Below are 27,849 nucleotides of genomic sequence, written 5' to 3'. Positions count from 1 at the left end.
GATTACGTCGGATTTGGTGGACTACGTCGATGACCAGCGGTTTTTTGTTGTTTTTTTTAATAAAATGGTCAATGAGGGGTGTGGGGGTGTTTTTATTTGAATAAAAAAAAAATTCTCTTGTGTGTTGTCTTTATTTCTTTACTTTATAGACTTAGTAGTGGCAGCCTTCTAATAGACGGAATCCATTACTAAGTTGGGGCCTAGTGTTAGCCGGTATAAAATGGCTATCACTAACCCCCCATTATTACCCCAGTACCCAATGCCACCAGGGGTACTGGGAAGAGCCGGGTGCCAGTGGTCCCGAAGCGTCAAAATTGGCGCTCCTGGACCGGGCGGCAGCAGGCTGGTAAGATTTAGGCTGGGGAGGGCCTAAACCAATGGCTCTTCCCACCCTGGTGTTACCAGGCTGCTGTCGTTTGGTTGTTAACCCTGCTGGTTATAAAAATAGGGGGGACCCTATGCATTGTTTTTTAATTATTTATTAAAAAAAAAACCGCATAGGGTCCCCCCTATTTTTATAACCAGCCGGGTTAAAACCAAACGACAGCAGCCTGGTAACACCAGGGTGGGAAGAGCCATTGGTTTTGGCCCTCCCCAGCCTAAATCTTACCAGCCTGCTGCCGCCCCAGTCCAGGAGCTCCAATTTTGACGCTCCGGGACCACTGGCACCCGGCTCTTCCCAGTACCCCTGGTGGCATTGGGTACTGGGGTAATAATGGGGGGTTAGTGATAGCCATTTTATACCGGCTAACACTAGGCCCCAACTTAGTAATGGATTCCGTCTATTAGACGGCTTCCACTACTAAGTCTATAAAGTAAAGAAATAAAGACAAGACACAAAATAAAAAAATTTTTTTTATTCAAATAAAAACACCCCCACACCCCTCATTGACCATTTTATTAAAAAAAACAACAAACAACCGCTGGTCATCGACGTAGTCCACCAAATCCGACGTAATCCCCAGGATACCGATATCTGAAAAACAAAAAGGGAGAAACACACAAAAACCACACAAACAGGAGCACAACACCCATCATTGTGAGCGGTGTTGTGCTCCTTACAGTATGCAGCATCTTTACAGATCGCTGCTTACAGTCTGGCCCCCAAGGGGTTAAGGGAGGATGTATTGCATCCCCCTTAACCCCTTGGGGGCCAGACTGATGTCAGACTGCACCCATCCCAGCAAGTAAGGGGTTAAGTGACCCCCCTTCCTTGCTGGGAGGGGTGCAGTGCTGGGGAGGGGGTGGGGAGAGCTCTATACTCACCCCGATGTTGCCTCTTCGCTGGTCCGCAGCACAATAAAGTCACTGTACTGCGGACCCGCTAATTATATGTGCGCTGATCCGATCAGCCAATCAGCTGAGCGCACATATAATTCTAAATGTTTCTTCTAATAAAGCTATTGTCATAACATAATTAGAAGAAACATTTGATGTTTTCATTACAGTAAAGTGATGATTAGTACAGAAAGCTCTATTACCGGCAATATGAATTAACGGCTTATGGAGCTTCCTGTACTAATTAATATTTAATTAATAAAACACATTTTCGTTTAAATAAAATCAGTTTCGTTGGTCAATAATTTAATTCTAACGAATCCATCATTGTGCAATTAAATATACTGTCAAAAAATAAATATATATATAAATATACATTTATTTATATATATATTTATTTTAACAGTATATTTAATTGCAAAATGATGGAATCGTTTAAATTTAATTATTGAACAATGAAAGGGACTTTATTACAACGAAAATGTGTTTTATTAATTTAATATATTAACCATGAGAGGCATCGGCATTAGTGCAGAGGATCGCAAACCCCGGTAATAGCGATTCATGTAAACTGTTTCCCTGCTTTCCCAGATGCATCCAGAGGTGTTTCCATCACTTTCTTCACATTTTATTTGTTATTTTTAGTTGAACCAGATTTCCAAGTAAATGACCGTATCTTTTCAGCCGCATGTCTATTTTTTCCCACGGCCGGAGTTTCAGCCGCACATTTCCAGCCGCATAAAAAATACAGCCGCACACATACATAGTGTGAACATAGCCTTAAAGTGGTTATCCAGCGCTACAAAAACATGGCTACTTTCCCCCTCTCTTGTCTCCAGTTATAAGGTGTGGTTTGCAATTATGCTCCATTTACTTCAATGGAACTGAGTTCCAAACCCCACCCAATCTGGAGACAAGAGAGGGGGAAAAGTGGCCATGTTTTTGTAGCGCTGGAGAACCCCTTTAACTCTGGTTCTGCTGGAAACGGTGGCGAGGCGGAAGTGTTTCCCAACCTTTTCCACCTCGGGGCACCCCGACCAAATAATGTTCTGCAAAGTACTAAAAGGTTAATTCAATTATATAATTATTATACATTTAATAGCATCATCCATATATATATGTGTGTATATATATATGTGTGTATATATATATACATATATATATATACATACATTCTGGGCTTCTGCTATACATCTATATATGTGTGTTATATATTATATACTCTATGTACGTGTGTATTATATAACCTGTAATATAGATCCGCTATATCGCGATACTCCGGGCTTCTGTTATATATTATATACTCTATGTACGTGTGTATTATATAACCTGTAATATAGATCCGGTATATCGCGATACTCCGGGCTCCTGTTATACATATATACTCTATGTGTGTATTATATAACCTGTAATATAGATCCGCTATATCGCGATACTCCGGGCTCCTGTTATATATTATATACTCTATGTACGTGTGTATTATATAACCTGTAATATAGATCCGCTATATCGCGATACTCCGGGCTCCTGTTATACATATATACTCTATGTATGTGTGTATTATATAACCTGTAATATAGATCCGCTATATCGCGATATTCCGGGCTCCTGTTATACATATATACTCTATGTGTGTATTATATAACCTGTAATATAGATCCGGTATATCGCGATACTTCGGGCTCCTGTTATACATATATACTCTATGTGTGTATTATATAACCTGTAATATAGATCCGCTATATCGCGATACTCCGGGCTCCTGTTATATATTATATACTCTATGTACGTGTGTATTATATAACCTGTAATATAGATCCGCTATATCGCGATACTCCGGGCTCCTGTTATATATTATATACTCTATGTACGTGTGTATTATATAACCTGTAATATAGATCCGCTATATCGCGATACTCCGGGCTCCTGTTATATATTATATACTCTATGTACGTGTGTATTATATAACCTGTAATATAGATCCGCTATATCGCGATACTCCGGGCTCCTGTTATACATATATACTCTATGTACGTGTGTATTATATAACCTGTAATATAGATCCGGTATATCGCGATACTCCTGTTATACATATATACTCTATGTACGTGTGTATTATATAGATCCGCTATATCGCGATACTCCAGCCTTCTGTTATACATATATACTCTATGTATGTGTGTATTATATAACCTGTAATATAGATCCCGTATATCGCGATACTTCGGGCTAAAGTCCTGAACTTCTGTGTCCTTACATGAACCGTGTGAGAGGGTGAGAGCTGATTGGCTGGAATCTCAGGCGCCGGTCACGTGCTCAGCGACGCTCACATTACGCGGCAGAGTAGAGTTGTGACAGGCTCGGAGTTCTGTGAGGGGCGCAGGGTGAGCGATGTCTGTGCAGAACATGATGACTCTCGGCTACTGGGACATCCGCGGGGTGAGAGGAGGCTCTGACAGCAATGGCCGACAATATATCTGTGTGTAGTAGATGAAGCCGCTCATTGTCTCTTCTTGCCGTCTACCTGCAGCTCGGCCATACGATCCGCCTGCTGCTGGAATACACCGGGACACCGTATGAGGAGAAGCGCTATGTGACCGGGGACGGTGAGTGCGGCCGGGGGGGCACATGGGATGGAAGGGGCAATGCTGACCCGGGGGGCTCACTACTTACCACCCCCGAATGTAGGGCCCGAAAACGCTGAGAAAACGCCTGTAAGTGAGGCAGGACCGGCAGCCAGAGGTGGAGGTGCCAGAGCCTGGCCCCATAAGGCTGTATTCACACTGCAGATATGTATCCCAGCACCTGACCCCATAAGGGTGTATTCACACTGCAGATATGTATCCCACCACCTGACCCCATAAGGCTGTATTCACACTGCAGATATGTATCCCAGCACCTGACCCCATAAGGCTGTATTCACACTGCAGATATGTATCCCACCACCTGACCCCATAAGGGTGTATTCACACTGCAGATATGTATCCCACCACCTGACCCCATAAGGCTGTATTCACACTGCAGATATGTATCCCAGCACCTGACCCCATAAGGCTGTATTCACACTGCAGATATGTATCCCACCACCTGACCCCATAAGGCTGTATTCACACTGCAGATATGTATCCCAGCACCTGACCCCATAAGGCTGTATTCACACTGCAGATATGTATCCCAGCACCTGACCCCATAAGGCTGTATTCACACTGCAGATATGTATCCCACCACCTGACCCCATAAGGCTGTATTCACACTGCAGATATGTATCCCACCACCTGACCCCATAAGGCTGTATTCACACTGCAGATATGTATCCCAGCACCTGACCCCATAAGGGTGTATTCGCACTGCAGATATGTATCCCAGCACCTGACCCCATAAGGCTGTATTCACACTGCAGATATGTATCCCAGCACCTGACCCCATAAGGCTGTATTCTCACCAAGCAGATATGTATCCCAGCACCTGACCCCATAAGGCTGTATTCACACTGCAGATATGTATCCCAGCACCTGACCCCATAAAGGTGTATTCACACTGCAGATATGTATCCCAGCACCTGACCCCATAAGGCTGTATTCACACTGCAGATATGTATCCCACCACCTGACCCCATAAGGCTGTATTCACACTGCAGATATGTATCCCAGCACCTGACCCCATAAGGCTGTATTCACACTGCAGATATGTATCCCACCACCTGACCCCATAAGGGTGTATTCACACTGCAGATATGTATCCCACCACCTGACCCCATAAGGGTGTATTCACACTGCAGATATGTATCCCAGCACCTGACCCCATAAGGGTGTATTCACACACCCAGCAGATATGTATCCCACCACCTGACCCCATAAGGCTGTATTCACACCCAGCAGATATGTATCCCAGCACCTGACCCCATAAGGCTGTATTCACACTGCAGATATGTATCCCACCACCTGACCCCATAAGGGTGTATTCACACACCCAGCAGATATGTATCCCAGCACCTGACCCCATAAGGCTGTATTCACACTGCAGATATGTATCCCAGCACCTGACCCCATAAGGCTGTATTCACACTGCAGATATGTATCCCAGCACCTGACCCCATAAGGGTGTATTCACACTGCAGATATGTATCCCACCACCTGACCCCATAAGGGTGTATTCACACTGCAGATATGTATCCCAGCACCTGACCCCATAAGGGTGTATTCACACACCCAGCAGATATGTATCCCAGCACCTGACCCCATAAGGCTGTATTCACACTGCAGATATGTATCCCACCACCTGACCCCATAAGGGTGTATTCACACACCCAGCAGATATGTATCCGACCACCTGACCCCATAAGGCTGTATTCACACACCCAGCAGATATGTATCCGACCACCTGACCCCATAAGGCTGTATTCACACACCCAGCAGATATGTATCCCACCACCTGACCCCATAAGGCTGTATTCACACTGCAGATATGTATCCCACCACCTGACCCCATAAGGCTGTATTCACACTGCAGATATGTATCCCACCACCTGACCCCATAAGGGTGTATTCTCACCAAGCAGATATGTATCCCACCACCTGACCCCATAAGGGTGTATTCACACTGCAGATATGTATCCCAGCACCTGACCCCATAAGGGTGTATTCACACTGCAGATATGTATCCGACCACCTGACCCCATAAGGCTGTATTCACACTGCAGATATGTATCCCACCACCTGACCCCATAAGGGTGTATTCACACTGCAGATATGTATCCCACCACCTGACCCCATAAGGCTGTATTCACACCCAGCAGATATGTATCCCACCACCTGACCCCATAAGGGTGTATTCACACACCCAGCAGATATGTATCCCAGCACCTGACCCCATAAGGGTGTATTCACACTGCAGATATGTATGCCAGCACCTGACCCCATAAGGGTGTATTCACACTGCAGATATGTATCCCAGCACCTGACCCCATAAGGGTGTATTCACACTGCAGATATGTATCCCAGCACCCTGACCCCATAAGGGTGTATTCACACTGCAGATATGTATCCCAGCACCTGACCCCATAAGGCTGTATTCACACTGCAGATATGTATCCCAGCACCTGACCCCATAAGGGTGTATTCACACTGCAGATATGTATCCCAGCACCTGACCCCATAAGGCTGTATTCACACTGCAGATATGTATCCCACCACCTAACCCCCATAAGGGTGTATTCACCAACTGCAGATATGTATCCACCACCTGACCCCATAAGGGTGTATTCCGCACCGCAATATGTATCCCACCACCTGACCCCATAAGGCTGTATTCGCACTGCAGATATGTATCCCAGGCACCTGACCCCATAAGGCTGTATTCAACACTGCAGATATGTATGCCCACCACCTGACCCCATAAGGTGTATTCACACTGCAGATATGTATCCCAGCACCTGACCCCATAAGGGTGTAATTCGCACTGCAGATATGTATCCCAGCACCTGCACCCCATAAGGGTGTATTCGCACTGCCAGATATGTATCCCAGCACCTGACCCCATAAGGGGTGTATTCACACTGGCAGATATGTATCCAGCACCTGACCCCATAAGGGTTCGTATTCACACTGCAGATATGTTATCCCCCCACCTGACCCCATAAGGGTGTATTCACACTGCCAGATATGTATCCAGCACCCTGACCCCATAAGGCTGTATTCTCACCAAGCAGATATGTATCCCACCACCCTGACCCCATACAGGGCTGTATTCACCACACCCAGCAGATATGTATCCCACCACCTGACCCCATAAGGGTGTATTCACACCACCCAGCAGATAGTATCCACCACCTGACCCCATAAGGCTGTATTCACACTGCAGATATGTATCCACCACCTGACCCCATAAGGCTGTACTTCACACTTGCAGATATGTATCCCACCACCCTGAACCCCATAAGGCTGTTATTCTACACACCTGCAGATATGTATCCCACCACCTGACCCCATAAGGGTGTATTCACACTGCAGATATGTATCCCAGCACCTGACCCCATAAGGGTGTATTCACACTGCAGATATGTATCCCACCACCTGACCCCATAAGGGTGTATTCACACTGCAGATATGTATCCCAGCACCTGACCCCATAAGGGTGTATTCACACTGCAGATATGTATCCAGCACCTGACCCCATAAGGGTGTATTCACACTGCAGATATGTATCCCACCACCTGACCCCATAAGGGTGTATTCACACTGCAGATATGTATCCCAGCACCTGACCCCATAAGGCTGTATTCTCACTGCAGATATGTATCCCACCACCTGACCCCATAAGGGTGTATTCACACACCCAGCAGATATGTATCCCACCACCTGACCCCATAAGGGTGTATTCACACTGCAGATATGTATCCCACCACCTGACCCCATAAGGCTGTATTCACACTGCAGATATGTATCCCACCACCTGACCCCATAAGGGTGTATTCACACTGCAGATATGTATCCCACCACCTGACCCCATAAGGGTGTATTCACACTGCAGATATGTATCCCACCACCTGACCCCATAAGGGTGTATTCACACTGCAGATATGTATCCCACCACCTGACCCCATAAGGGTGTATTCACACTGCAGATATGTATCCCAGCACCTGACCCCATAAGGCTGTATTCACACTGCAGATATGTATCCCACCACCTGACCCCATAAGGGTGTATTCACACTGCAGATATGTATCCCAGCACCTGACCCCATAAGGGTGTATTCACACCGCAGATATGTATCCCACCACCTGACCCCATAAGGCTGTATTCACACTGCAGATATGTATCCCACCACCTGACCCCATAAGGGTGTATTCACACACCCAGCAGATATGTATCCCACCACCTGACCCCATAAGGCTGTATTCACACCCAGCAGATATGTATCCCACCACCTGACCCCATAAGGGTGTATTCACACTGCAGATATGTATCCCAGCACCTGACCCCATAAGGGTGTATTCACACTGCAGATATGTATCCCACCACCTGACCCCATAAGGCTGTATTCACACACCCAGCAGATATGTATCCCAGCACCTGACCCCATAAGGCTTTATTCACACTGCAGATATGTATCCCACCACCTGACCCCATAAGGGTGTATTCACACCCAGCAGATATGTATCCCACCACCTGACCCCATAAGGGTGTATTCACACTGCAGATATGTATCCCACCACCTGACCCCATAAGGCTGTATTCACACACCCAGCAGATATGTATCCGACCACCTGACCCCATAAGGCTGTATTCACACTGCAGATATGTATCCCAGCACCTGACCCCGTAAGGGTGTATTCACACTGCAGATATGTATCCCAGCACCTGACCCCATAAGGGTGTATTCACACTGCAGATATGTATCCCACCACCTGACCCCATAAGGCTGTATTCACACACCCAGCAGATATGTATCCCAGCACCTGACCCCATAAGGCTGTATTCACACTGCAGATATGTATCCCAGCACCTGACCCCATAAGGCTGTATTCACACTGCAGATATGTATCCCAGCACCTGACCCCATAAGGGTGTATTCACACTGCAGATATGTATCCCAGCACCTGACCCCATAAGGCTGTATTCACACTGCAGATATGTATCCCACCACCTGACCCCATAAGGGTGTATTCACACTGCAGATATGTATCCCACCACCTGACCCCATAAGGGTGTATTCACACACCCAGCAGATATGTATCCCAGCACCTGACCCCATAAGGGTGTATTCACACTGCAGATATGTATGCCAGCACCTGACCCCATAAGGGTGTATTCACACTGCAGATATGTATCCCACCACCTGACCCGATAAGGGTGTATTCACACTGCAGATATGTATCCCAGCACCTGACCCCATAAGGCTGTATTCACACTGCAGATATGTATCCCACCACCTGACCCCATAAGGGTGTATTCACACACCCAGCAGATATGTATCCCAGCACCTGACCCCATAAGGCTGTATTCACACTGCAGATATGTATCCCACCACCTGACCCCATAAGGCTGTATTCACACTGCAGATATGTATCCCAGCACCTGACCCCATAAGGGTGTATTCACACTGCAGATATGTATCCCAGCACCTGACCCCATAAGGCTGTATTCACACTGCAGATATGTATCCCAGCACCTGACCCCATAAGGCTGTATTCACACTGCAGATATGTATCCCAGCACCTGACCCCATAAGGCTGTATTCACACTGCAGATATGTATCCCACCACCTGACCCCATAAGGCTGTATTCACACTGCAGATATGTATCCCACCACCTGACCCCATAAGGGTGTATTCGCACTGCAGATATGTATCCCACCACCTGACCCCATAAGGCTGTATTCGCACTGCAGATATGTATCCCAGCACCTGACCCCATAAGGGTGTATTCGCACTGCAGATATGTATCCCAGCACCTGACCCCATAAGGGTGTATTCGCACTGCAGATATGTATCCCAGCACCTGACCCCATAAGGGTGTATTCACACACCCAGCAGATATGTATCCCACCACCTGACCCCATAAGGGTGTATTCACACACCCAGCAGATATGTATCCCACCACCTGACCCCATAAGGGTGTATTCACACACCCAGCAGATATGTATCCCACCACCTGACCCCATAAGGGTGTATTCACACTGCAGATATGTATCCCAGCACCTGACCCCATAAGGGTGTATTCACACTGCAGATATGTATCCCACCACCTGACCCCATAAGGGTGTATTCACACTGCAGATATGTATCCCAGCACCTGACCCCATAAGGGTGTATTCACACTGCAGATATGTATCCCAGCACCTGACCCCATAAGGCTGTATTCACACTGCAGATATGTATCCCACCACCTGACCCCATAAGGCTGTATTCACACTGCAGATATGTATCCCACCACCTGACCCCATAAGGGTGTATTCACACACCCAGCAGATATGTATCCCACCACCTGACCCCATAAGGGTGTATTCACACTGCAGATATGTATCCCAGCACCTGACCCCATAAGGCTGTATTCACACTGCAGATATGTATCCCAGCACCTGACCCCATAAGGGTGTATTCACACTGCAGATATGTATCCCACCACCTGACCCCATAAGGGTGTATTCACACTGCAGATATGTATCCCAGCACCTGACCCCATAAGGGTGTATTCACACTGCAGATATGTATCCCACCACCTGACCCCATAAGGCTGTATTCACACTGCAGATATGTATCCCACCACCTGACCCCATAAGGGTGTATTCACACACCCAGCAGATATGTATCCCACCACCTGACCCCATAAGGCTGTATTCACACCCAGCAGATATGTATCCCACCACCTGACCCCATAAGGGTGTATTCACACTGCAGATATGTATGCCAGCACCTGACCCCATAAGGGTGTATTCACACTGCAGATATGTATCCCAGCACCTGACCCCATAAGGGTGTATTCACACTGCAGATATGTATCCCACCACCTGACCCCATAAGGGTGTATTCACACTGCAGATATGTATCCCAGCACCTGACCCCATAAGGGTGTATTCACACTGCAGATATGTATCCCACCACCTGACCCCATAAGGCTGTATTCACACTGCAGATATGTATCCCACCACCTGACCCCATAAGGGTGTATTCACACACCCAGCAGATATGTATCCCACCACCTGACCCCATAAGGCTGTATTCACACCCAGCAGATATGTATCCCACCACCTGACCCCATAAGGGTGTATTCACACTGCAGATATGTATGCCAGCACCTGACCCCATAAGGGTGTATTCACACTGCAGATATGTATCCCAGCACCTGACCACATAAGGCTGTATTCACACCCAGCAGATATGTATCCCACCACCTGACCCCATAAGGGTGTATTCGCACTGCAGATATGTATCCCACCACCTGACCCCATAAGGCTGTATTCGCACTGCAGATATGTATCCCACCACTTGACCCCATAAGGGTGTATTCACACTGCAGATATGTATCCCAGCACCTGACCCCATAAGGGTGTATTCACACTGCAGATATGTATCCCACCACCTGACCCCATAAGGCTGTATTCACACTGCAGATATGTATCCCACCACCTGACCCCATAAGGCTGTATTCACACTGCAGATATGTATCCCACCACCTGACCCCATAAGGGTGTATTCACACACCCAGCAGATATGTATCCCACCACCTGACCCCATAAGGGTGTATTCGCACTGCAGATATGTATCCCAGCACCTGACCCCATAAGGGTGTATTCACACTGCAGATATGTATCCCAGCACCTGACCCCATAAGGGTGTATTCACACTGCAGATATGTATCCCACCACCTGACCCCATAAGGCTGTATTCACACTGCAGATATGTATCCCACCACCTGACCCCATAAGGCTGTATTCACACTGCAGATATGTGCAGTTTATAGGGGAGTTAACACATTTTTGGTAGAAACAGAGACTAATAATATTGTTGTATGTGATAGAGCTGGAAATAACAGGATATATGTGCACAATATACAGGAATGAAGGGGGTATATGTGCACATTATAGGGCAGGGGTCCCCAAACTTTTTACACAGGGGGCCAGTTCATTGTCCCCCAGAGCAGTGGAGGGCCGGACTATATGGTCTGCAGGGAGCCGTTCCTGCTGGAGGATGACAGTCTCTGCCCATGAGGAAGAGGTGGAGGATCATACTGCTCGTCTGTCTGTGGTCTGGAGGAGGAGTTTGGGGGTGGCTTAGGATGGCTACCACAGACACACAGGAGCATGCCGGGAGTTGTAGTTCTACCAAAGCTAAACAGGATCATTCTGAGAGTTTTGGTTCTACCTCAGCCACACATGAGCAGTAACACACACACACACACACACACACACATTCCACTAACACACACACACACACACACACATTCCACTAACACACACTCTCACTCCACTTACACACAGACATACACACAGGGCAGTATCAAGGTTTTTTGGCGTTAGGCAAATCTAAAGCATCCCTAATGTCCCCCTGTGGTGTCCCCTAAATAAAGTAATAAAGTTCCCCTGCATTGCCCCCATGTGTCCCCCTGCATTTTCCCTATAGTGATAATGTCCTCCTGCCCCAAGACATAAAAAACAAAACATTATACTCCCCTAATCCTGGCATGGAGCCAGCCTTTCTCTCTTCTGGCTTCTCACCTCTCCAGGCGCTGTAGGGATCCCCCCAGCAGGCGCAATGACTTGTCATCACTGCAAGTGTTGGACTGGGATACCTGGGGACCACCAGAGTAAATAATCCTTGGGGCCCACCAAAGAAGAATCGGTAAAAAGCGACATACTGACCCGGCCCTATTCTGAAATCATCTGGATCTGCGACAACTCCCTTGTCCCCCCACTCAGAGCAGGCTGTGGCTCAGAGATAGCATTCTACTGGCTGACTGTACATACTGGTAGTTAGTGCGCATATGATGCAGCTGCACCCCATATAATCATTTTATTACCCCCATCATCCTCCTGCCCCTCCATCATCATACTACTACCCCTTCATCCTCCTGCCCCTCCATCATACTACTACCTTCCTCATCTTCCTGCCCCTACATAATCATACTACTACCCCTTCATCCTCCTGCACCTTCATCATCATACTACTACCCCATCATCCTCCTGCCCCTCCATCATCATACTACTACCCCTTCATCCTCCTGCACCTTCATCATCATACTACTACCCCATCATCCTCCTGCCCCTTCATCATCATACTACTACCCCTTCATCCTCCTGCACCTTCATCATCATACTACTACCCCATCATCCTCCTGCACCTTCCATCATACTACTACCTTCCTCATCCTCCTGCACCTTCCATCATACTACTACCTTCCTCATCTTCCTGCCCCTCCATCATCATACTACTACCCCATCATCCTCCTGCCCCTACATCATCATACTACTACCTTCCTCATCCTCCTGCACCTTCATCATCATACTACTACCCCATCATCCTCCTGCACCTTCCATCATACTACTACCTTCCTCATCCTCCTGCACCTTCCATCATACTACTACCCCTTCATCCTCCTGCACCTTCCATCATACTACTACCCCATCATCCTCCTGCACCTTCCATCATACTACTACCTTCCTCATCCTCCTGCCCCTACATCATCATACTACTACCCCTTTCATCCTCCTGCCCTTCCATCATACTACTACCTTCCTCATCCTCCTGCACCTTCATCATCATACTACTACCCCATCATCCTCCTGCCCCTTCATCATCATACTACTACCCCTTTCATCCTCCTGCCCCTCCATCATCATACTACTACCCCTTTCATCCTCCTGCCCCTCCATCATCATACTACTACCCCATCATCCTCCTGCCCCTTCATCATCATACTACTACCCCTTTCATCCTCCTGCCCCTCCATCATCATACTACTACCTTCCTCATCCTCCTGCCCCTCCATCATCATACTACTACCTTCCTCATCCTCCTGCCCCTACACCATCATACTACTACCCCATCATCCTCCTGCACCTTCATCATCATACTACTACCCCTTTCATCCTCCTGCCCCTCCATCATCATACTACTACCCCTTTCATCCTCTTGCCCCTCCATCATCATACTAGTACCTCCATCATCATATTACTACCCCTTCATCATCATAATACTACCCCTCCATCATCCTCCTGCCCTTCCATCATCATAGTAGTTCCTCTCTCATCCCTTTGCCCCTTATCACCATTATACAGCCTCCATCATTCTCCTGCCCCTCCATTTGTATTTAAAACAAAAAACAGCTATACTCGCCTCACCTGTATGGTTGCTCTTGCCCCCCAGCGACTCCTCTCCCTCCTGTGCATCAGTGACATCACTCGTGCCGACAGGGGCGGGTCTTCCCGAGGAGGGGCGGAGCTTCCCGGGACATGGTTTTGACAAAAGGGCCTGACAACTGCTGCGGCCCGCTGAGGACAGACAGCATCACTCTATGGCTGTCTGGGGGCCCCAGCTGCTGGACGGTCAGTGGGAGTGGGGCAGGGGCCCAGTACGACACTGATCATTGCGTCTGCTGGACGATCCCTCTGCTGAGAGGCTGATGTGGGAGGTGAGATCCAGGGGGAGGGGGGCGACGCCGAGGAGTGGGGAGTCCGTGGGGGGGGGGGGGGGGGGCGTTGCTGTTGCTGGCTGTGATGATGCTGTGAGTCCGGGTGGCCGGGCGCCGCCTAGAGGAGGTGGGGAGAGGGAGTTTCTGCTACACTGAGGTGGGGGGCGGATAAATGGCCTCAGAGGGCCGCATGTGGCCCGTGGGCCGTAGTTTGGGGTAGGGATGCACGATGCACCGAAAAATCGATACTACTATCGATTTTCGGGGCAAAAAAAAAGGTTCGGTACCAGGATTTCCTGGTATCGATACTTTGTTAAACTACAAAATAGCGTAGTTTAACAGAGAACATGACAGGCGGCTACCTGAGCGCCTGTCATGTTCTCTATGTGCCACCCCTGCAAACACAGACCTGGGACCCCGATCTTCCGCGCACCATGCTGCTGCCGCCGGCCGTTCCTCCCTCTCACATCGCCGCGGGGGACACGTGTGTGTACCACAGCGGGGTTGGCAGCTGCAATAGTGCTGAGGTCTTATGGTATAAGATGAGCGGCATGAGCTTCCCCCCTCCACAGGCACCGGGCATGACACAGAGCTGGGCCCGGTGAGTATCGGACAAGAGCCGAGGGGGACGCGGGGTCCTGGGTCAGTATAGCATTACAGAGCAACGTCGGCGGCAGGAGAGCGAAGAGAGAGGCTGAGAGCTGCACCGTCCGGGGGAGAAGGCTGGAGGTGGGGGAGGCGAGGAGGAGATCTGACAGGAGGTGGATGGCTGTGAGGTGGGAGCCGTCAGGACACTCCCGGGCCGGCATCAGCAATGTGGGGGGTGAGGAAAAGGTCGGCCTGGCTGCAACTGGGAAGGGGGAGGGGGGCGGTAGCCTGCACATTACTCTGCCGCCCGAATCCAGCTGGAGTAGTGCAACTACAACCCCCATCATCCCTGATAGCTGAAGTGTATTACATGCCTACAACCCCCATCATCCCTGATAGCTGAAGTGTTACATGACTACAGCCCCCATCATCCCCAATAGCTGAAGTGTGTTACATGACTACAGCCCCCATCATCCCTGATAGCTGAAGTGTGTTACATGACTACAGTTCCCATCATCCCTGATAGCTGAAGTGTGTTACATGACTACAGCCCCCATCATCCCTGATAGCTGAAGTGTGTTACATGCCTACAACCCCCATCATCCCTGATAGCTGAAGTGTATTACATGCCTACAACCCCCATCATCCCTGATAGCTGAAGTGTATTACATGATTACAGTTCCCATCATCCCTGATAGCTGAAGTGTGTTACATGCCTACAACCCCCATCATCCCTGATAGCTGAAGTGTATTACATGATTACAGTTCCCATCATCCCTGATAGCTGAAGTGTGTTACATGCCTACAACCCCCATCATCCCCCTGATAGCTGAAGTGTATTACATGCCTACAGCCCCCATCATCCCTGATAGCTGAAGTGTATTACATGCCTACAACCCCCATCATCCCTGATAGCTGAAGTGTATTACATGCCTACAGCCCCCATCATCCCTGATAGCTGAAGTGTATTACATGCCTACAGCCCCCATCATCCCTGATAGCTGAAGTGTATTACATGCCTACAACCCCCATCATCCCTGATAGCTGAAGTGTGTTACATGCCTACAACCCCCATCATCCCTGATAGCTGAAGTGTATTACATGCCTACAACCCCCATCATCCCTGATAGCTGAAGTGTGTTACATGCCTACAACCCCCATCATCCCCCTGATAGCTGAAGTGTATTACATGCCTACAACCCCCATCATCCCTGATAGCTGAAGTGTGTTACATGCCTACAACCCCCATCATCCCTGATAGCTGAAGTGTATTACATGCCTACAGCCCCCATCATCCCTGATAGCTGAAGTGTATTACATGCCTACAACCCCCATCATCCCTGATAGCTGAAGTGTTACATGACTACAGCCCCCATCATCCCTGATAGCTGAAGTGTGTTACATGTATACAACCCCCATCATCCCTGATAGCTGAAGTGTGTTACATGTATACAACCCCCATCATCCCTGATAGCTGAAGTGTTACATGTATACAACCCCCATCATCCCTGATAGCTGAAGTGTATTACATGACTACAACCCCCATCATCCCTGATAGCTGAAGTGTGTTACATGACTACAGCCCCCATCATCCCTGATAGCTGAAGTGTGTTACATGACTACAGTTCCCATCATCCCTGATAGCTGAAGTGTGTTACATGACTACAGCCCCCATCATCCCTGATAGCTGAAGTGTGTTACATGACTACAGCCCCCATCATCCCTGATAGCTGAAGTGTGTTACATGACTACAGCCCCCATCATCCCTGATAGCTGAAGTGTGTGTTACATGCCTACAACCCCCATCAATCCTGATAGCTGAAGTGTGTTACATGACTACAGCCCCCATCATCCCTGATAGCTGAAGTGTTACATGTATACAACCCCCATCATCCCTGATAGCTGAAGTGTTACATGTATACAACCCCCATCATCCCTGATAGCTGAAGTGTTACATGTATACAACCCCCATCATCCCTGATAGCTGAAGTGTATTACATGACTACAGTTCCCATCATCCCTGATAGCTGAAGTGTATTACATGACTACAGCCCCCATCATCCCTGATAGCTGAAGTGTTACATGACTACAGCCCCCATCATCCCTGATAGCTGAAGTGTATTACATGACTACAGCCCCCATCATCCCTGATAGCTGAAGTGTATTACATGACTATAGCCCCCATCATCCCTGATAGCTGAAGTGTGTTACATGACTACAACCCCCATCATCCCTGATAGCTGAAGTGTGTGTTACATGTATACAACCCCCATCATCCCTGATAGCTGAAGTGTATTACATGTATACAACCCCCATCATCCCTGATAGCTGAAGTGTGTTACATGCCTACAACCCCCATCATCCCTGATAGCTGAAGTGTGTGTTACATGTATACAACCCCCATCATCCCTGATAGCTGAAGTGTGTTACATGACTATAGCCCCCATCATCCCTGATAGCTGAAGTGTGTTACATGACTACAGTTCCCATCATCCCCCTGATAGCTGAAGTGTTATTGTGCATATTATAAGATTATCACCTTCCTGATGATGCATGGTAAATGGTGCAAGCGGAGAAACCACCAAATTCACTACCACATAAAAACGTGCTACTAAATAAAACTACAGATTGCCCCACAGCCATGCAGGCTAAAAGATAAAAAAGTGTTAGGAGTGAGAATAGGGCAACATTTATTTTAAATAAGGCAAACTTTAGTTTTAAAATAATATGGTCCGCACGGGCGCATCTCTATTCTTGTGGGGTTTTTTTAAATAAAATTTATTAAGTATCGAATTGGTATCGAGCATTGAAAAAAAAAAGTTGGTATTGGTATTGAACTCAAAATTCTGGTATCGTGACAACACTAGTTTGGGGACCCCTGTTATAGGGGAATGAAGGGGATATATGTGCACATTATACAGGAAAGAAGGGGATATATGTGCACATTATACAGGAAAGAAGGGGATATATGTGCACATTATACAGGAATAAGGGGGATATATGTGCACAATATACAGGAAAGAAGGGGATATATGTGCACATTATAAGGGAATGAAGGGGATATATGTGCACATTATACAGGAATGAAGGGGATATATGTGCACATTATAGGGGAATGAAGGGGATATATGTGCACATTATAGGGGAATGAAGGGGATATATGTGCACATTATACAGGAAAGAAGGGGATATATGTGCACATTATACAGGAAAGAAGGGGATATATGTGCACATTATAGGGAAATGAAGGGGATATATGTGCATATTATACAGGAATGAAGGGGATATATGTGCACATTATAGGGGAATGAAGGGGATATATGTGCACATTATAGGGGAATGAAGGGGATATATGTGCATATTATACAGGAATGAAGGGGATATATGTGCACATTATAGGGGAATGAAGGGGATATATGTGCACATTATACAGGAAAAGGGGGATATATGTGCACATTATACAGGAAAGAAGGGGATATATGTGCACATTATAGGGAAATGAAGGATATATGTGCATATTATACAGGAATGAAGGGGATATATGTGCACATTATAGGGGAATGAAGGGGATATAGGTGCACATTATAGGGAAATGAAGGATATATGTGCATATTATACAGGAATGAAGGGGATATATGTGCACATTATAGGGGAATGAAGGGGATATATGTGCACATTATAGGGGAATGAAGGGGATATATGTGCATATTATACAGGAATGAAGGGGATATATGTGCACATTATACAGGAATGAAGGGGATATATGTGCACATTATAGGGGAATGAAGGGAATAGATGTGCATATTATAGGGGAATGAAGGGGATAGATGTGCACATGATAGGGGAATGAAGGCGATAGATGTGCGCATTATAGGGGAATGAAGGCGATAGATGTGCACATTATAGGGGAATGAAGGCGATAGATGGGCACATTATGCGGGAATGAAGGGGATATACACTCACCGGCCACTTTATTAGGTACACCTGTCCAAATGCACGTTACCACTTAATTTCTAATCAGCCAATCACATGGCGGCAGCAGTTCAAACCGAGCATCAGTATGGGGAAGAAAGTTGATTTGAGGCCTTTGAACGTGGCATGGTTGTTGGTGCCAGAAGGGCTGGTCTGAGTATTTCAGAAACTGCTGATCTACTGGGATTTTCACGCACAACCATCTCTAGGGTTTACAGAGAATGGTCCGAAAAAGAAAAACCATCCAGTGAGCGGCAGTTCTGTGGGCGGAAATGCCTTGTTGATGCCAGAGGTCAGAGGAGAATGGGCAGACTGGTTCCAGCTGATAGAAAGGCAACAGTGACTCAAATAGCCAACCGTTACACCCAAGGTAGGCAGAAGAGCATCTCTGAGCGCACAGTACGGCCAACTCTGAGGCAGATGGGCTACAGCAGCAGAAGACCACACCGGGGGCCACTCCGCTCAGCTAAGAACAGGAAACTGAGGCTACAATTTGCACAAGCTCATCGAAATTGGACAGTAGAAGATTGGAAAAAGGTTGCCTGGTCTGATGAGTCTCGATTTCTGCTTGAACATGACAATGAGTTCACTGTACCAAACAAAAAGAACACAAGCTAAACACCATAATTGCGCACACCACCAAGATAATATATAATCAATTTTATTTGTTGTACATGATTCCACAAAAAAACAAGAAAAAAAGAAGCACCATAACAAACATGATTAAAAACAATGAAAAAACCATATAGGTATGAAAAACGATCCAAAGGGTGAGAGGATATGATAGTCCTCTCACTACCTCAGGTACGGGAATGAAGGGGATATATGTTCACATTATACGGGAATGAAGGGGATAGATGTGCACATTATACGGGAATGAAGGGGATATATGTGCACATTATAGGGGTATGAACACATCCTGTTGAATCAGATTCATAATTATTGTTTGGGATGTGTTCTCATTCCTCCATAAGCCACACACACACACACACACACACACACACACACGCCGTGTTTACATTATTTTCAGCCATATTTTTGGGCCGCCATTATTTTCATGTCCGTAGTCTGATAAATGAAAAATATGGCTGAAAACAAACGTGTGACCATAGCCGTATACTGTTCATTCCAGGCCAGTTAGATAATAATTTTCGTCATCCCCTATAATTTGCACATGTGTGTGTATATATAGGGGAATGAAGGGGATTCATTTCATTTCGACACTGTGTGTCGGTGTTCGTTGTCATCTCACGCTGTGTCTGTGTGTCGATGGGCGTTGGCATCTCACGCTGTGTGTCGTGGGCGTTGGCATCTCACGCTGTGTGTCGTGGGCGTTGGCATCTCACGCTGTGTGTCGTGGGCGTTGGCATCTCACGCTGTGTGTCGTGGGCGTTGGCATCTCACGCTGTGTGTGTCGGTGCGCGTTGGCATCTCACACTGTGTGTCGGTGCGCGTTGGCATCTCACACTGTGTGACGGTGGGCGTTGGCATCTCACGCTGTGTTGGTGGGCGTTGGCATCTCACGCTGTGTATGTCGGTGGGCGTTGGTATCTCACACTGTGTCTGTGTGTCGTGGGCGTTGGTATCTCACACTGTGTCTGTGTGTCGGTGGGCGTTGGCATCTCACGCTGTGTCGGTGGGCGTTGGCATCTCACGCTGTGTCGGTGGGCGTTGGCATCTCACGCTGTGTCGGTGGGCGTTGGCATCTCACGCTGTGTCGGTGGGCGTTGGCATCTCACGCTGTGTCGGTGGGCGTTGGCATCTCACGCTGTGTCGGTGGGCGTTGGCATCTCACGCTGTGTCGGTGGGCGTTGGCATCTCACGCTGTGTCGGTGGGCGTTGGCATCTCACGCTGTGTCGGTGGGCGTTGGCATCTCACGCTGTGTCGGTGGGCGTTGGCATCTCACGCTGTGTCGGTGGGCGTTGGCATCTCACGCTGTGTCGGTGGGCGTTGGCATCTCACGCTGTGTCGGTGGGCGTTGGCATCTCACGCTGTGTCGGTGGGCGTTGGCATCTCACGCTGTGTCGGTGGGCGTTGGCATCTCACGCTGTGTCGGTGGGCGTTGGCATCTCACGCTGTGTCGGTGGGCGTTGGCATCTCACGCTGTGTCGGTGGGCGTTGGCATCTCACGCTGTGTCGGTGGGCGTTGGCATCTCACGCTGTGTCGGTGGGCGTTGGCATCTCACGCTGTGTCGGTGGGCGTTGGCATCTCACGCTGTGTCGGTGGGCGTTGGCATCTCACGCTGTGTCGGTGGGCGTTGGCATCTCACGCTGTGTCGGTGGGCGTTGGCATCTCACGCTGTGTCGGTGGGCGTTGGCATCTCACGCTGTGTCGGTGGGCGTTGGCATCTCACGCTGTGTCGGTGGGCGTTGGCATCTCACGCTGTGTCGGTGGGCGTTGGCATCTCACGCTGTGTCGGTGGGCGTTGGCATCTCACGCTGTGTCGGTGGGCGTTGGCATCTCACGCTGTGTCGGTGGGCGTTGGCATCTCACGCTGTGTCGGTGGGCGTTGGCATCTCACGCTGTGTCGGTGGGCGTTGGCATCTCACGCTGTGTCGGTGGGCGTTGGCATCTCACGCTGTGTCGGTGGGCGTTGCGTCTCAGGGTGTTCATCCATCCATTTTCTAGGGGGGGGCCACAAACTACACTAAAGTTTTCTTTATGGTTAGGCAGTAGCAGGTGCTAGCTGTAATAAAAAGCAGGACCTTGACCTCATATGTGCTTTCTTAGATGCAGCGTTCAGAAAGCAAAGCTCGGTTTGGCTGGTGCCATGGCTGCTGGATTGAGAAACATCAGAAAGTGCTGATTGCTGCCTTTGTGGCTGAGGGACAGGTTCACAGGTTCAAGGCCAGCCACAGAACGGTTCGCCAAGGTTTTATTTTACTGATTAAATAATAACTTTTTTTCTTTTATTCCAATCCATTTCTATTTTTTGACTGGATTTCTTTTCATTTTTTACTGTACATTATTATGGGGGCGGCCATCTTGCCTTGTCTGTTCAGAGTATTTAGTGACGTCTTTTATAGAAAGCCTCATGGACATACACTAGTGTTCAAAAGTTTGGGGTCACATTGAAATGTCCTTATTTTTGAAGGAAAAGCACTGTACTTTTCAATGAAGATAACTTTAAACTAGTCCTAACTTTAAACAAATACACCCATTTGCAGCAACTATCACTCCAGTCTTCTAATGGTAAAATGTGTTTGTTCATTGGCTCAGAAGGCTAATTGATGATTAGAAAACCCTTGTGCAATCATGTTCACATATCTAAAAACAGTCTAGCTCGTTACAGAAGCTACAAAACTGACCTTCCTTTGAGCAGATTGTGTTTCTGGGGCATCACATTTGTGGGGTCAATTAAACGCTCAAAATGGCCAGAAAGAGAGAACTTTCATCTGAAACTTGACAGTCTATTCTTGTACTTAGAAATGAAGGCTATTCCATGTGAGAAATTGCTAAGAAATTGAAGATTTCCTACAACGGTGTGTACTACTCCCTTCAGAGGTCAGCACAAACAGGCTCTAACCAGAGTAGAAAAAGAAGTGGGAGGCCGTGTTGCACAACTAGGCAAGAAGATAAGCACATTAGAGTCTCTAGTCTGAGAAACAGACGCCTCACAGGTCCCCAACTGGCATCTCCATTACATAGTAGCCGCAAAACACCAGTGTCACCATCTACAGGGAAGAGGCAGCTGCCGGATTTTGGGCTTCAGGGCAGAGTGGCAAAGAAAAAGCCATATCTGAGACTGGCCAATAAAAGAAAAAGATTAAGATGGGCAAAAGAACACAGAGATTGGGCAGAGGAAGACTGGAAAAAAGTGTTGTGGACGGATGAATCCAAGTTTGAGGTGTTTGGATCCCAAAGAAGAAGGTTTGTGAGACGCAGAAGAAATGAGAAGATGCTGGAAGAATGCCTGACGCCATCTGTTATACATGGTGGAGGTCATGTGATGGTCTGGGGTTGGTGCTGGTAAGGTGGGAGATTTGTACAGGGTAAAAGGGATTGTGAATAAGGAAGGCTATCACTCTGCACCGCCATGCCATACCCAGTGGGCAGCGCTTGGTTGGAGCCAATTTCATCCTACAACAGGACAATGACCCTAAACACCTCCAAATTGTGCAAGAACTATTTCCAGCAGAAGCAGCAGCTGGTATTCTATCATAGGGAATGGAGTGGCCAGCGCAGTCACCAGATCACCACCCCATTGTGGGAGCAGCTGGACCGTATGGTACGCCAGAAGTGCCCATCCAACCAATCCAACTTGTGGGAGCTGCTTCTAGAAGCGTGGGGGGCAATTTCTCCAGCTTACCCCAACAGATTAACAGCTAGAATGCCAAAGGTGTGCAATGCTGGAATTGCTGCAAAAGGAGGATTCTGGGACGGAAGCAAAGTGTGAGACATCAGCTTACTTTCGCTCCGTGTCTTGCATTGTCTCCCTGATATACACATCTGATATATACCTATGATGGATGCCACTTATTGCATCCTATGGAATAGTGCAGCAAGCTTGAAGTACATGAATAAAGGTAAAACTTAGGGTGTGTTTACTGATTTATCTGCCAGATTTTGGAAGCCAAAGCCAGAAATGGATTTGAAAAGAGGATAGATCCCAGTCTTTCCTTTATGACCTGATCCCTGTTTATAGTCTGTTCCTTGTTTTGGCTTTAAAGATCTGTCAGATAAATCTGTCTGTGTAAACGCACCATTACACTGCTTTGGCCTGAGTCAGTAAATGGGATTCTATGCATATATCTACCTTATATTCCTTGCGTGTATGGTGAACATGCTTTATTTAGAAGATACTCAGGATTAGTAAGAGCAATTGGCACAGCTCTCACATGGGTTAGAAGAGCGCCCCCTCTCTGCAGAGAGACATTTACAGAACACCTGGACTATGGAGCTGGACATACCATTCCTGGTTGCATCTACATCTGGCAGATTATCTCTTCATTTCTTTATTCTGGACACATCAAGATATAAATGCAGAGTGGTTTTTCCAGGGTTATAAGGTTATATAGAGTCTGCTATTGTTTCATAAAACCAGATGTCATAAAATAACAAATTTTACTAGAGCCAGAGCATATTGTTTGGTAAGTAGGACTCCGTCAGCCATATAAAAACAAATGGCTTACTAATGTCATATACTCATTACACAGGTTAAAGAACTAAACCGGATCGGGCGCTATAAAGACGCTTTCAGTTCTGATAAATCGGCCGCAGTGTTCTGTCTTTTCTAGGGGAAATAAACGATCAATACTGAGAGCAACAAGCTCTGTGACCATGAAAGCTGAGCTGGGACTGGTTACTGTGGGCAGATGTTATTTAGTGCCCCCACAAAAAGACCCAGTAGAGGTTTTGCTGAATTGGTAAATATAAGGCCTCCCCTAAAAGTAAGACCTAGCAAAGTGTTTGTTTGGAAGTGAGCCACCAAACAAAACTCCGCGGCATGCAGCTGTGATTCTGTTTTAGCCGATGCCCCCTACCTTTACTGTCCTTTGCAGATTGTCACCCCAGTATTCCCTTCCGTGGTCGTCAGTTGTAAATGACAAGACATCAAGAGTCCCATCGCCTGCTGCTGTCCCCTCCCGCCAGATGTAGTGCTGCACACAGTCTGCCATTATTTTGTTGTCTACCTCCATACTATACACTGTCCCTGCTGTGCTATACGTGTGTGCTATGGTGTGCTTCCCCTGGTGGCCGGAAGCCACCATACTGTACACTGTCCCTGCTGTGCTGTACAAGTCTGCTGTGATGAGCTCCCCCTGGTGGCCGGAAGCCACCGTACCGTACGCTGTCCCTGCTGTGCTTTGCGAGTGTGTAGGGGTGAGCTCCCCCTGGTGGATGGAAGCTGCCATACTGTACACGCTGTCCCGGGTGTGCTGTGGTGTGCGCTCCCTGGTCGCTGGAAGCCGCCATACTGTACGCACTGTCCCTGCTGTGCTGTTCGTATGCTGTGGTGACGCTATGTCCCTGAGTGTGCTGTGGTGAGCTCCCCCTGGTGGCCGGAAGCCATCATACCGTACGATGTCCCTGCTGTGCTGTACGAGTGTGCTGTGGTGTGCTTTCCCTGGTGGCTGGAAGCCGCAATACTGTAAGCGCTGTGCTGTTCGTGTGCTGTGGTGACGCGCTGTCCCTGCTGTGCTATACGTGTGCTGTGGTTAGCTCCCACTGGTGGCCGGAAGCCGCTATACTGTACGCTGTCACTGCTGTGCTGAACTAGTGTGCAGTGGTGACGCTCTGTCCCTGCTGTGCTATATGAGTGTGCTGTGGTGAGCTCCCCCTAGTGGCCGTAAGCTGCCATACTGTACGCTCTGTCACTGCTGTGCTGTACTAGTGTGCAGTGGTGACGCTCTGTCCCTGCTGTGCTATATGAGTGTGCTGTGGTGGGCTCCCCCTAGTGGCCGGAAGCCGCCTTACTGTACGCTCTGTCACTGCGGTGCATGTGACGTGAATTCTTCATGGAAAATTAAGACCACGTGCATCTCTGGGAGCAAAAATTAATAAGACACTGCATTATTTTCGGGGAGATTGTGTGTGTGTATGTCTATCTATCTCCATACCTACAGTAAGTACATTACAATGTAATAAGTGTTTCTCAAGCTGTCTGAGCTAACCTTCCACTGTGTGATGTAAATAATATAGATGCCGTTTAATGATGGGTACAAAATATTTCTGAGAGCCAGAAACCATGACCAATATATATCCTCACCACTAAGACTTGTGTGTCTCCTTTCAGCACCGAACTATGACAAGAGTCAATGGCTGAAAGAGAAGGAGAAGCTGGGCTTGGACTTTCCAAATGTAAGTGAGCATAAAGAAAATGTCAACCTGAAGATGTAACCTAAGGGGCTGCAGTATGGCTCATCACTAAAGTGTCTGTACGCCAGCCTCACATACAGTCATAGGACATGGCTTCTGGGGTCTATCCACAGCTCAATCCCCAGCTCATAAATTCATCACCTATCCTTCACTCTATGATGGGTTGGGGCCCTGCCCCTGGACCTGGGCCTCCACCGATTTTGAGAATGAAGATGACTTTTCCTATAGTGTAGGCTCAGAAAATCCCTGTCGCCCCTTTAGGTCAGGTCCCCTTTAACAATTAATGACTGGACTCTTTTACTTGTGTTCCATGGCAGTGGGGTGCAGGGTTTATGTATTTTATTCATGGTAATTTGTTACAAGGAATCTTTCCACTATGTTCTGGGACACTAGACCATCCGCTTGTCTCTACTGGTGGTTTCCTCAGTCTTATGGCTTCATGCACATTGCACCAAGGAGAACACTTTGCTTCATTACTCAATTAACTGCATGTGCCCAAAGCTGCTGGAAACCAGGCCAAGACTTTGCTCAGGTTAAACTTCAAAAGCAGAATATATGCAGGAACAGACGGACTTCAAGTGTAACTGTCATGTTGTTTTGTTTTTTTGTTTTCCCCTGCAGAAATCAATAGTAAAAGTGATTTTAATAACTCTATAATAGGTTTTATTGGGCAAAAAAAGCCTCTTTCTGTACTCAGAAAGCAATTTCCCAGCCTCCCCCCTCACTTCTTATCTGTTCATTATCAGGCAAATCTGTCTCCATTACAGAGAAGCCAGTGAAGAATGGTTCTGCTGTGTCCATTATATCTTATGGAGGGGGGAGGGGCTGAGGTAGATGAGTGAGCAGGAAGAAGAGACCTGAAGGTCAGCTGTTTGTAGACTGTCCGAGCACATTCAGGGGTCAGAAAGGTCAGTGCTTATCTAGGAACTTGCTGAGAGAAGATTGCAGGATGATGTCCTGTGCAGGACTGATATTTCTCTCCTCTGTGCTCACTCACCCCTCTCAGCCCCTCCCCTCTCCATAGAGCTTAATGGACACCGAAATCCTGCTTCTTCTGAAAAATGGCACTGAAATGACAGTCACACTTTCATGTGGGCAGATTTCTTCACATTAATCCCCAGCTGCATAAAGATATATGTGGTTTAGTGTCCCAACATGTGGTGACAAGTTCCCTCTAAGGATATAGTACCAGGTTAGCCATAACACAATCTCTGTATTTCTCAGCTGCCCTACCTTTTGGATGGAGATCTTAAATTGACGCAGAGTAACGCTATTCTGGGCTACATCGCCCGCAAGCATGGACTGTGTGAGTATGAACATTCACTTTATTAAACGCAGATGTCATTTTCTACCTTTACATTATAAGCTGCCTTTGGATATGTTCACACGCGCAGATTTGCTGCTTATTTATCAGGTCTGCAGAAAATCTCTGTGTGAACTCGCTAAGGGCCCCTATTACATGAAGCGATAATCTGCCCAATCAGGCCAATGTGGCAGAAAACGGGCAGCCAAGGAGCTGATCATTGGCTGATCGCTTGTCATTTATACCTGATAAAAAATAATCAGCTGCACGGCCGGCAAATGATGACAATGTAAAAATAATAAAACTCCTTCTTACCTGTGCTCCCCCCAATATCCTGCAGCCTTTCCCCGCTCCTGTCCTGTCACAGCGGCTGGTAAGTAATTGTTTATTGGCCGCTCTTCTCTCTAAGTAAACTAGAGATGCGTGCGGCCAATAATGCGTTCTGACAGCAGCTCGATTACCATGTCTCTTTAAGGCGCCGCTAGTGATTGCTACTCTCACTGATCAGCACTTGTTGGCGGCTGTTCACGGCCACATATCGGGCTGTGCAAAAGCTCATTCAGGGACCATCCACACGTACGAACAGTTTTATTGTTGCAAGTTTCTAGCGGCAGAAATCAATATAAATCAAATCTGCTGCGCATCTTGTGTGTGAATAGACCCACAGGGTGCGCTCACACATAATCTGCTGCGTGTGTATTGTATGAGCGGCAGAATCTGCTGCGGATTATGTACATGTATTGACACTCTGGCTCAGGG

General features: G+C 47.6%; 1 protein-coding gene across 1 annotated transcript in view; it reads left to right on the top strand.

The window, feature by feature from the left end:
• The first annotated feature begins 3,591 nt into the window (after positions 1-3,591).
• LOC138768195 (glutathione S-transferase Mu 4-like) overlaps positions 3,592-27,849 on the top strand; it is a 42,054-nt gene continuing 17,796 nt past the window's right edge. The window contains exons 1-4 of the mRNA XM_069946345.1: positions 3,592-3,717; positions 3,809-3,884; positions 25,705-25,769; positions 27,012-27,093. Coding sequence (XP_069802446.1) covers positions 3,670-3,717; positions 3,809-3,884; positions 25,705-25,769; positions 27,012-27,093 — 271 coding nt within the window. The 5' untranslated portion in view covers positions 3,592-3,669. The remainder of the gene's footprint in view (positions 3,718-3,808; positions 3,885-25,704; positions 25,770-27,011; positions 27,094-27,849) is intronic.

This window comes from Dendropsophus ebraccatus, chromosome 11 (genome assembly GCF_027789765.1).
Source record: "Dendropsophus ebraccatus isolate aDenEbr1 chromosome 11, aDenEbr1.pat, whole genome shotgun sequence".
In the NCBI taxonomy this organism is placed as follows: domain Eukaryota; kingdom Metazoa; phylum Chordata; class Amphibia; order Anura; family Hylidae; genus Dendropsophus; species Dendropsophus ebraccatus.
This window is presented reverse-complemented; position numbering and strand designations above follow the sequence as displayed.